This window comes from Patagioenas fasciata, chromosome 4 (genome assembly GCF_037038585.1).
Source record: "Patagioenas fasciata isolate bPatFas1 chromosome 4, bPatFas1.hap1, whole genome shotgun sequence".
NCBI lineage: Eukaryota > Metazoa > Chordata > Aves > Columbiformes > Columbidae > Patagioenas > Patagioenas fasciata.
Genome location: NC_092523.1, coordinates 6,901,092 through 6,913,828, shown reverse-complemented (window position 1 = coordinate 6,913,828; position 12,737 = coordinate 6,901,092). Strand labels below are relative to the sequence as shown.

The window sequence follows — 12,737 nt, the reverse complement described above, 5'->3', positions numbered from 1 at the left end:
ATCTCACAAGACCTACCTGAAATCTGCTGACTGGTCCTAATCAAATCAAGCGGACAAGCCAACGAAAGGAAATTTAGGCTCAGATCCTACCTGCCTAATGAGGACACAAAAGCAATTTTGATATATGAAGGTTCTACAGCAATCCAAACTGGCCATTACTTCTGCAGCACTCAAGTCCTCACCTGGCCTTATGATCAGCCTGAAAGTTCCCAAGATACCATCTCTGGCTCCTGAAAGCATAGGAGTGGAAAGGCAAATGCAGGGCTCAGTACTCAGAAAAGAACTGCTTAAGGATTATTAGGCATGATTACACGCCCTCCTTTGTCCTCTCTGCAACCAAGTATTTCCTCTTGACCAAACAGCTCTCGAGGCCACACATTAATGGAAGCTCCTTGGAGATGTCTCTCTACCTCTGTTAACTGCAATAAGAGCACAGAAGAGTGTTTCTCAGCCTTTCCTACTCACTGGACCATCTGACCCTTTGAAAGAAACATACAGCTCATTTTATACCCCACTGTTGCTTAAGGATAGATGACAAATAATGTCACATGGTAAAATGTCGAAGTGTTAGTATTTAACAAAACTGTAATCCAGTAGACATAATTACAAAACCTGTAACTAAGAATGTAGTAAAAAGCAGTTATCACCTGATTAAATCAGTTAGTACATAACTAACAACTGCCTGGACAAGGGTTTTTGTTTTAGAGAGGAAACATTTTGCTGGACTGTCTGATTTTTGTGGACATCCAGCCACCTGTGGACCACAGGTTGAGTAACTTGTCTCCAAACCTCCCTGCTGGGACTAAGTAACCAATTTTAGGTAACATAATGCCTGACTTGGTAGCCCTAATAAGGCAATTTGGCTGTTGTATTCTGCTGTCTATGGCATTGAGGACAGCACTGAGGATCTGAAAGGCAATGGGTCATTATTCCAAATATTTAAGTCTTTGGGTGTTTGACTGCTTCAGGTAGCATCTACTTAAGTCTGTAGTTTTGTTCTATCCCTCTCACAACCCATCATGAATCCATAAAACAAATGACAAACAGAATGCCCAGTTCCCTTGATCAGATCCCCTTTCATTAATGTATTGATCAAGGAGCCTGGAGGAAATATATTACCTGTTATCACAAGTTTTCTGTGGCATATTGGACACCTCACTTGATCTCCCTGTGCCTCAGTGCCCTTACCAGTACAACAGCAATAAAAATCATTTCAATGACACAATACTTACTAAATTAATGCTTCAATATGCTTTAATACAGTAAAATGGAAAGGGTCCCACAGAGGTAAAAATACTGTATTAAGGCAGCTGTGAAGGCCAAGCCCCTTAGCTACATTCCATAACCTCTGGTTTGGTAAAACATCCTTCCTAACCAAACCAGGACTAGCAACATCTGCGATGTGCATGCAAGAAAACCTTCCCCATTGGGGCTGAGAGCATTTCCAGCACATCTGTGCTCGTGCAGGAAAATCTGGGTCATGGCTGACAAAGCAGCCAGCAGCGTTATCCCCTGCAGCGGGATCAGCACGGTCACATTTCACGTGAAGGGCAAAGCAAATGTCGCACCTGCGCTGGACGCTCCCCTGTCACTTACTGTCACCAACAGGTTCTGCCCCCTCAGTGGAGCCGTAAAGGCTGCAGCAGAGATGAACGTGGTGGGTGCTGGGCCGAGCCAGGGGCCACAGAGACCACTTTGTGCTCTTTGTGCAAGGGAGAGCAGCCGTGCAAGACCACAAGATCTGTTTCAGAGGGATGACACCACCTAATTGTATAGGTAACATTTCTTAGCATATTCTGTATGTACGGCAGGTGGTGTGTCCTTCCCACTTCCCAGCTTCAGAGTGTCTTGCAAACTCATCCCAAGCCCTGGCTGAGAGCTCAAGCTACACCAGGTCCATTGCTTTATTTTCAGATAATTCTGCATCACTGTTGTTGAGGCCTGTACAACGCAATAAATACCAGAATCCTTCCCATCACCTGCCAGCACCAATTAAATCATGTAGAGTGTGAAGAAGGACCTTCACGTATGTGATATGTATTAACCGAAAGGCTAATCAATAAGCAAAAGCACAGGGCCACGTTCTGCCTTCATGAGAACAGCCCTCCTGTACCTGAGTAGATCCTGTCTGTAGTAAAGCAGATACAAGTTATCATTTACATCATATAATATCTCCTATATGACTTTTTTTTTTTTTTTCCATTCATAAATCTCTTCAGGTTTCCCATATACATGAAAAACTGGAGGAGGAAAGACGTGCTAAATATCTCTAAAATGGAAATTCTTTGCTGATGTAAGCAGTGTCTTTTGATTAAATCAATGTCTGACTCAGTAGCACTATGGATTTACACCAGCTGAGGATGGGGGTGGCCAATCTCACATACCCTTACTAAAATGGCATCACTCTAACCAAGAAAGAGAAAGCTGACAAATTGTGATGGGGAAGGAAATTTCACGCATTAGTTTAAAAAATATATTGGTTCCTCTTTGGTTTTGTTCAGACCTACCTATTTCCAGTGACAGCTGGAAGAAATTATGTATCTGATAAATCCCCACTCCCTGTTACTTCCACACAGGGCCAGAAATTCCCAGTGAACATATCTGAGGCTGCCACCCTATTTCACATCAAAACATAAGAGATCAGACAGGCCATTACTGGTATTTTGATTTAAAAGAAAACAAATACAAGAAAAAAAAACACATAATTAAGGCTGTGGGTTTTGACCATGAAGAACATATTTAACCACTTTGTAATAATTTGTACTGCATGCCTGAGCTCCTCACCGCAGGAATTAAAGTGCTTAAGTCACCCAGTATCAGCACAAGTATTGATGACCTGTCTGATCCAACCTCATTTCCACTGACATCTCCTTCCTCTGCCATGTGTTCCAGATTGAAAGGCTTTCAACAGGCAGTGCGATGGGCCTGACATTCAGAATGGAAGCCAAAACCTGTACTTCTGCTCTGCGTGATCTCAAGCACAAAAAGCAATTCCCGTGTGTTTGGGAAGAGGATTTCCACACAAACATGATAGGCTGCATTTATATATACCACTTTTAACTTCAAAATGCTTTTATACAACAGCCAAAAGATACAGCAGACCAGTAATCACCTCAGATTGCCAGTGCTGTGCCCTATATCTGAACTGGAGTGCAACAACAAAGATCCCAAGTCCTTCTGCTAGAGTGGCCTCTACCACTTGAAGCAAAAAAGAACCTCCATCAAAACGAATAGCCATAAAGCGTGGATGGTAGGACCTGCCACTGATCCCTTCTGGTCTGTCTCAGCGAAGATAAATTCAGCACAGTTCATTACACTTCACAGACGAGGCAACTGAGATACAGGTGTTCCAGGATGTCCTTTGGGATGTACTCAGAGATGATGAATTAAAAAGGGGCTGTAATTAACCCATGAATAATAATGCTATCCCATTCCAGTTATTTTGAGAGACAAAGTAACAAATAACTCCAAAATGCAACACTTGCGATTACAGTGATCCCAGACATCCCTTGGTGGAAAAGTCACCTGTAATCTACTACCACGAGGAAATGAACATCATGACTTTGTTCTTGTTGAAGTGAGTGAAAAAACTACCCGGACCACAAGAGGATGAAAATTGAGCTCTTAATGGAAAAAGATACCTAGGGACAGGATTATCTTTTTATTTTGCATTTGTACACTATCTAGTGCAGATCCTGACAATAATAAAGTCTTTAACATGCACCGATGGCAGCAGAAGATGCTGCTCTGAAGTTTTTATCTGTTCTCTTCTGGGGGTTATCAGCACACAGCTCTGCAGGCAGAAGAGAACAAGCCAGCACTCGGGACCAGCGCTAACACGAAGTCCAAACACTAAAGTTGAAATGATGTAAGAGAAGGTTTGCAATGAACTGCCTGACTTCCCACTGAAGTGGGTGAGAAGTGCTCACAGACTCTTCTCCTTCAGCAACATTTTGGAAATAGAAACTGTCAGGTAAGAGATTGTAACAACCACATCAGAGACAGTGGAAGTGACAAAGCACCCAAGAGCCACAGCAAAGGTTTGCTTTCCGTTTTAAAGCCCTTCTTAGCTGAGTCATATCAGACATAACCTCCACAGAGATCAGCAGAAGTTTCAAGAGCACAAAGCAACAATCCCAATGTGACTAAACAACATCACACCACTTTCCTCATATTCCTTATCAGTTGGAAAGATCTGATGAAAAAAACAACTAAATAGGCACAAGCAGGGGAAAAAAATAGCCCAACAAGGTAACCATGCTACCTAACTGCACAGCTCTCTGTACTGATGGATCAGCTACTTATAATGAGATGGAGAGACCAGATTAGATAGATTAAATCTTTGTCATGATCCTAATCTGAAGACCACTGTACACTGAGGAGTCAGGATCCACCCAACAGTGAAGCTGAACAAGTGCAGGCCTGCGCTGTACCTAGAGCTCGGCCTTCTGGCCCATGTGGTGCTGCACACACCTCTGGGCTGAAGGATCAGCTCAGCTCATAGGAAGCTCACAGCGGTCACCAGCAATTAAGCCACCTGCATATCCTTGTTTGTCTTCGCCTAAAAGTGCAGCAACAAGTTCTCTTGTGAACATCCTTTTCATTTGACAGTTGAAATGATCAATAGAACTGCCTTTTTTTTCCTCTGAAAAATAAAGTAATAGAAGGGCTTAAAAGGCCAAAATGAAAAGTAACCTTTCCCTAGACAGATCTGCATGGTGTGCTGCATCCAGACCGCAGGGTTGTTCCATGTTAGGCAGCTCAAGGTTTCCAGCATCTGAAGGGATGTAAGATTATTTATACTCTTCTCTATTTCTCTGTAATGGCAGCTCTAGGAAATGATGTTTTACACAATGCTCTACAGAGCCCAAGTTTCATGCTGGTATCATAACAAACCAGCACTTCCTGGTTCAAAACACTCTTAAAGGATGGATGTATACTAAACAGCAATGCAAAGAAAGTGGTGATCAAGCTTGGCTTGCCCCAGGTTTCCTTGCAAAATTATTTTTTAATTATTACTGTGATTACAAAATTATTAATATGAACACTGCGTATTAAAATTGTTATTTAGTGTTGGAAATCTAGTATAACAAATAATCGGTACCACCCCCTCCACAGCTGATTTCATGCTGTGACATGCTATTCAGATAAATGAAGCTGAAGAGAATGGGAAGGTCTGTATGTTCAGCTAATCACCCAGCTGCAGATGTCAACTCCTCTATGTCCTGCCCCTGTCATATTTTTACCCAGCCCATGTGTCTTAGATGGAATCACTCGTGTATATGTGCATGTACAGAGGCAAGTAAGTTAAACTACCATCTCCCTGTAGACATTCTTTGTTCTTGAGGATTAGCTGGGTTACGCAATGACAGGGTTTTTCAAAGTGGAAATTAGCCAGCAGAGAAGAAAGAGAAGCAGTCTTGGACAATACATGTTATATCTCATATTGGTGTCAGAGATATCTGCACAATTATACTGTTCAAATTAAATCATTTAAATATTTAGCATGCTTTCGCAAAATGAAGTGCAAATGGCTAGCAACAGCTGCAGCTGAATCCAGACCATATACCTCCAGGGGTTAAATTCAACTCTGGAACCCCCAAAAATCTTGATATCTGACAGCTACCCAATGTCTCAGTGATACAGAGAGATAGCTAAGATCAAGGTGAGTTTTCCTTTTGATATTTCATCTCATATGGCAAAAGAGGAGACCTTGAAAAAATGCCTTCCTGGAACTATCCTGATGGTGCAACATCATGGCACGTTTCTTTCAGACAAAGAAAGTGGCAGGCCCTTGCAGACCCTCTAGAATAACTTAAGAACCCAACAGATGTTTTCCTGAGTCTGCAGCTCTATGTACCAGACAGAGAAAACTGACAAATTGTTGATCTGATTCACTGTACTAACCTTGACCAGCCACGTTTCCAGAAGGGAGATGGATCAGGATCACTGCCCCACCTTAAGCCTAAACTGCTCCCCCAGGGATTTTCCAAGTGGCATCAAAAATGCCCTTTTCTTACTTAATGTCTTCTCAGGTGGGGCAGATGAGCATATATCTTGAGCTTGCTCCATTTTCCCCTGATACCTGGGAAGAATTTCCAGGGAATTTCTACACGTATTCCCACCTACACCACTTGCAGCCATGGAAAAGCTGTAGGGCAAGTGGAAGAGCCACATGCTTTTCCTCCGAGGCTGACAGATTAAAGGTAAAACGAGAACACCTTTTGAGAGGGTAGGCGGCAAGTTACAAGGAGGAAAGAAATATTTGATATTTATTTTATAGAAAAAAAAAAAAAGAAAGAGAAGAAAGCAGCGGTAGCGGCCGGGAGAGCCCAGCGCCCTCTCGCGAGTCCCAGCCCGCCGAGCCCCGCTTAACAAAGCGCCGCTGCCCGAACCCACGTCTATTTTCCCACCCGTTGATGCTCAAATTCCCCTCTAGACCCCGAGCCCGTTTGTCGCCGAGCAGCGGGCGATGCCACCCGCTCTCCTCCTCCGCTGTCACCTTGCGCTGTACAGCTATACGCCCTCCACCCGCTGATAATTTTCCCACGTTGGAAAATACCGTTGGACCCCACCTATATTTTCCCTCACTCATCGAGCAGCCGAACGCCCCATCCCTAACAACCACCCGCTAAATTTAGCCGAGTCGCCGCCACCGCGTCTTTACAGCAGAGGCGAGCGGAACGGGCAGCCGGCACGGCGCGGACAGACGCACGGACATCCAGACACACGGCCGTCGCAGGTGCCCGAGCGGTAGCTACTCACACCACCAGCCTGGAGATGATCCATGAGACCATGGCGTTGCCTGCCGCAGGGCTGGCTCTCCCGGCAGGGAGGGCTCACCCCGGCTCCTCGCCCGCCGCCGGCCGCCGCCCGAGTGAGCGGGGCGGGCGGCTCGGCCATCCGGCCCCGCAGCCTCAGCGCAGCCTCACTGGCGGCGCCGCCGGCAGCCAACGCGCAGCCGGGCCCGGGCGCGGAGATTGGGCAGAGCCCGCGGCCGCCCCCCGCCCCGCTCGGTGCTGCGGGAGGGGGAGGAGGAGCAGGAACCCCCTCCCCGCTCTCACCGGGAGACCCCCGGGTGTGTGTGGGGGAGGTTCGGGGCTGGGAGAGGGCGGTGGCTGCGCCAGCCGGGTCCCTTCCCCGCGCTGCGGCAACGAGCGGGCAGGCGGGTGCCTCTGGAGCACCGCAGCCCAGCGGGACACGAAGCGGACGCTATCGAGTGTTCATATCAAACTAAGGGTACCAATGGTGGTGTTGGGCTTCTTGGACATAAAGGAAGAGACGGATCCCCCTCCACGCCCCAAAGTTTGTAGGCACAACTGACAAAGGTATTAGCTGCATGGTCCAGGTGGATCCCCATCACTGCCAGCAATATTGTCACCATGTTAGTTTTCATTAGGGGGTCTCACAGGTATAAAGTGTAATTTCCACAAGGAACATTTGCCAACGTGCAGAGCAGACACTGGCTTGACCTGCAGGTTTTTCTTCCGTAAGTTTCCTTTGGGTTCTTCTTTTGCTTTGTTACGTTGACACATGTCAAATATTATTAGATTGTCAGAAATAACCTTCATAGAATCATAGAATCATGGAATCATTTGCTTGGAAGAGACCCTTAAGATCATCGAGTCCAACCATAACCTAAATCTAGCACTAAACCATGAACCTCATCTATACATCTTTTAAACACCTCCAGGGATGGTGACTTCCACTGCTTTGGGTTTTTTTCTTGTATCAGAAGCACACATGCCCATGGGAATTCATGATGTGGGTTAGTCTCATGGCAACCCTTAGACCTCAAGGTTGCCACCAGGAGACCAGTCCCAAGCTTCTCTGGGAAGCTGCTCTGTGGAGTGGTTGCCCTGGCTGCAGGTGTTGGGGCCAGGGCCCTGGCCACCCTGGCTGCACTGTGAAATCCCAGCCTTCATCCCTGACACGTTATTTTCTAGGACTGTGCATATGCAACAAATTTTCCCTGTCATTCTGAGACAGCATAGCTGAAAGAGGCTGAAATTCCCTAATATATCATGAGTAACCTGTGAGGAACTCTTCTAGGGAGAGGATGAACACTTCAAGACAGAGGTAGCAGAGCTAGGAGGTGATCACAGACCTCTCCAGTCCCGGCTGGCCACAGTCACACTCACACTCCATCTCCACAGGGGGAAGAGCATCACATGATATCCAGCCCTTACCTAACACCTTTCTTCTGCTCAGTTTGAAGTCCCCTGTAACAGGATCATCTTTTGTCACCTTTCTGGACCTGGTCCCCAGAAAACCAATAGCACTCACAGTCTTCAGCTAAAGCTGCAAGTATAGACATACATGTAGTTAAAAGTTCAGCACCTCTAAAAATTATCTTCTGGGGGGAGCACGTCAACCGCCACCTTGCTCCTCCCTCTGTAGTGGGTCCGTTCCTCCACCAGAGGGAACTTCCACCCCACGCTGAGACCTGGAAGGAGCTGCCACCTTCTCACCCACCGCCAGCAGCTCTGCTACAAACACCACTATTTTCTGGGTACAGCTGGAGGTACAGGGCTACCACGAAACATTCCTGCACCAAGGACTCCAAGTCCCTACAGTGGCAACACTTTGCTATACAAGCACCTCAAAGACAGGACTGGGTGGTCTGCTGCAATAAACAAGTGTAAATTAGTGTCTTCTCCAGACATGACTGTTCTCTGGAAGAGCCGTGTTCTCTCCAAAATAAGCCATTAGGCCATTTTAGCCCAAGCTCTAAGGCAATGAGTCATCCTGTGGCTGTCTTGCTTGTGTATCACAGCCAAATAAGTACTTGGAAATCTGTTATCAAAGACTTTTCATGTATCAGGACTATTTAGTGTGAGACTTTAAATTGCACGTTGGCAGATGCTGCACAACATTATTACAGTAAATGGTGTGTTATATCAAGTATAAGACACAGATCTCTGCACAAAAATTTGTGTAATCACCACAGTGCAGTCACTTAATACTTGCTGTATATTTCAAGCACAGAAAAAATGGGCCAACAGGAGAAGATGCCAGATCTTAAAGAGAGACAACATAGAGGACAACATGCAAAGCCGCAGCAAAACATTTTAGTGCCCAGAGCATAACTCAGCCTCATGCCCTCTTGGCTCCTTCCAGCCTCTTCCAGCTCAACATGTTCCCTGCAACTCCTGCCAGTTGCCATCACAGCTGACCTGCCACTCTCTGGGCAACAACCCTCAGAAAGGCTTGAAGATATTTTCTTCTGCTCAGCAGCAATCTTTGACAGCACATCTTTGTCCTGCTGCTTTGTACACAACTGACACATTCAGCACCAGACCATTGTTGACTGATCTTAAGCCTCAAATGTACACAAATAGTTCAGTGATGGAAAACCTAAGGAGCCTGTTTATTCAAATACAGGCAACTTCACTTAAATAGCTATTTGGTAAACAGAAGGTGAAGAGGAGAAATTCAGCTGTACTGAGTCATTAGTGTAAGAGTGACAATGGCCCCTACCTGCTCTTCATGGGCTGGGTCTTAGCTCCGTATGTAAGCTCAACATATGATATCCCAAGCATCCTGGAAAGAGGCTTTGCTTGAAGAAAGCCCTTCTGCCTGACCAAGCCTATAAAGAAATAACAGACATATAAGAAGCGTTGAAGGTGTAGGGACACATATGAATTAATTTACACAACCCATTCAGCAGAGAAGACACTCGATTCTAGTAGGAACATTTTGGAATGGTTTCAGCAGTGGAAGGAGGTCAGGCAGTGCAAAATCCTATACAGATTGCACCCTTAGATGGTTTGATCTCTGTTCCCCAAACAACAAAATAAACCAGCTTTGTTAATGAAGGCAGAACCACCTACCTTGCCCTGATTACTATGCAGACTTCTAGCAACTGCTCTTCCTGAGCAGTTCACAGCCATGGAAAGTCAGACCCCCTAAAAGTTCTACCATCACCAGACTCATTCCTCTTTGGCCACACAGGCAGAGAGGATGTCAGCTTCACAGCTGAACAACAACTGTCGAACCAAGACTTTTTAGAACAAGAAGAGTGACTGATACATATGTACAGGGCACTCTGTTTTCAAATCTAGAAAAGGTTAGGAAGTAGCAAGTGGAGACGACTCTTATCAAGAGGGCATGTCCTCCAACGGAGCGAACCTACATGAGAGGCATTTCAGAACAGCTTGAGAAGAACAGACAACCTGGCTAGGGAATGTCTCCAAGTATAGTGAAAAATATCAGACAGGAAACTGCAGTGATGTTTAGGTGCTGAAGTTCAAGTGGGGAAAACAAAATAACAAAATCAACATAAACTAAATACACGTTCAATAGCAACAGTGCACCCATATATTCTGTAGTACTGTTACAGTACCTAAAACGTATCAGGAGAAGAAATATAGTTTGATCAGGAAATAATCTGCATCTCATCAAGGAACACTTATACACACATATATACACATATATAGGTACATATGCTCAGCCTCTTGGAAGAGAAATGTTTGGTCTTCTACTCACTGGAGAAGAACTGGAAACCTGTTGCATTTACCTCCTGACTTCTGCTTGGGAAGCAAAAGAATAAACAAATGAACCAAAACTTAGAAAGACAACATGAACATTTAGAGCAAAAATCCAAGACAAATGCAGCTCCTGAATACAGTAATAAAAAATGCGCATTTCTAAACCTACAGCTTTACTAATGGATACGGGCTAGAAACAACGGATACAGGCTAGATATCAGCTAGATACTCTATGGGGAGTATTGTTAAAGCATGTGGAGACAGTCAGCATTTTCTGGCTGCCATTTCCATCTTTATTATTGAATTACTTGCTTTAGAGCTATAGCCATTAGCAAAGAGAGATTCAGACATGCCTATTTTGACTCAAAAGTGGTGTGGTCTGGCATTTGAGCTGGGAACTGTGACTGCTGAGAAACACTGTTCATTCTCAATGACTCACTACAAGAGCTTGGGGAAAACACAGAGAACAGCATGCTTGAATGTATCATCTGGCTTTGGGCAATCTAAATGGGATAGCTTGGTACCAAATATTCTAACACAAACTCTACAGCACAAAGATCAGTCACTGGTACTCAACATCTCCAAATATTAAGCTCAGAATACCTAAAGTTGTGCATAAAAGTGTCTTCTGAGAAGTCTGTTCTTTGTTTCCCATATTCCCCTTCTGTAACTTACATGATACAAGACAACTCTGCCTTGGAATAAATCCATGCATCTTCGATTAATTCAGTTGTGGCTGTGAGGCATCTGCAGACCCTCCAGCTCCATGGGAAGTTATCCCAATTCAGCATGTTTTCCATTCTGCTATTTCAGAATGAAGAAAATGCTTGGATTACGGCATTTTATAAACTGATAAAAAAAAAAAAAAAAGGACTGTATCTCAGACTGGAACTTATTTTTTCAGCCTTAAATGTTAATAAAGACATTAATAAATTACCACTATTATTACAGTACTTCTGACACTTAAGTAACCTGCTACCATCTTTCCAACTCAGCCTAGTCATGCACAATCATCAGGTCTATTTGACATCTCCAAATGATCTCCCTGTCTCCGTTTATGTCCTAAACACCCTGCTACAGACAGCTTACAACAAACATGGAAAAAGAAAGGAAACAGTTCAATGAAAAAATTACATATGAGCAAAGCAAATGGTGATCAGAAATTATTGGAAGAGAGATCTTCTGGATCAAATTTTACAGCCTCCTGCTAGAGCAGGTAAGAAGAGCCACTGCCTCCTCTTAGGGATGTGACATACAACTCCCTTATTTTTGTGAAGTGCTTCTCCCCATCCTTGCCAGACAAGAACCTACCCACATATTTGATAAAGACTGCAATCAGAGAGGAAGCCGGGCTGCTCAGATAATCTTGGTTGGATGCCTGGAGAGTGTCAGCTTGGGATTTCCCCATAGCAGGTTCAGATTCTCACCATCTTCCTCCCGAGGCTTTTCTTCTGCATGAACACCAGCTCTCTGCATGTCTGCTGCAGTGAGAAGACAAGCATGACAGACACGTTTCCCTGTTAAGGAAACTTCTAAAAGAAGAACTGCAAGAGTGACTTCTAATAATAAGGAATACTCTCAAGACTGGAAACCAGCAGCAAGACCAAGCCTATTCCAGCTTTAAAACATTCAAACATTCTGAAAAAGCAAAGGGAAAAAGTCACTTTCTGGGCAAATTGCTGTGGAGGATGCACAGGCCACTCTTTAATTTTCTGGTGTGTGCCTCTCTGAGTCCTAAATATCAGCTACTGCCAGAGAGGAGATATTAAGACACACAGAGCTTTGGTCAGATCCATTTTATCTGTTCTTATATTCCTGCATTGGAAGGATGGGCTTTCTGGAATTTTTTTTGCTGTATAGTGTTTAATGATGACTACAATACAATAGTAAAGGTACTGAAGGATGACTCAGCCACTTTCCTGCCCTTAAAGCAGACGCAGAGAGAAAAGAGGGAGATAATTAAGTGCTAGTGTGAACATTATGCTTGCTAAAGTGGGATGTTGAGAGAAATATGGTCAGTGCACCGCCTTGAGGTTTCACTGAGGTGCCATGCAGATGGGAAAGCTAAAGATAAGGAGAAGCTGTAAATAATGAGCAAAAGGGGCTTCTCTCATGAGCAGAAGAGAGGAGGTTTCCTTCAAGGAAACAGAGAAGAAATGTGGGGGAGGCTGTGGACAGCCCTAATTATGTTAGGGGAAAGCTGCAGGACCACTGCAGATGGGACTTAGCAATTTCTGGAGACAGGCT

The 12,737-nt window shown here is 44.7% G+C and overlaps 1 protein-coding gene across 12 annotated transcripts in view; it reads right to left on the bottom strand.

The window, feature by feature from the left end:
• REEP1 (receptor accessory protein 1) overlaps window positions 1-12,737 on the bottom strand; it is a 499,521-nt gene that overhangs the window by 59,046 nt on the left and 427,738 nt on the right. For 4 of the 12 annotated variants that reach the window (XR_011739109.1, XM_065836979.2, XM_071808457.1 and 1 more), the window contains exon 1: window positions 6,766-6,950. The exons of 1 other annotated variant lie outside the window; for it this stretch is intronic. Coding sequence is in view for 10 of the 11 variants with exons in the window: in XM_065836979.2 (XP_065693051.1) it covers window positions 6,766-6,797 (32 nt within the window). In the remaining variant the exon portion in view is untranslated. Of the gene's footprint in view, window positions 1-6,765; window positions 6,952-12,737 lie in introns of those variants that run through there. 7 more of the 12 variants (XM_065836980.2, XM_071808461.1, XM_071808462.1 and 4 more) reach the window with 5 other exon arrangements.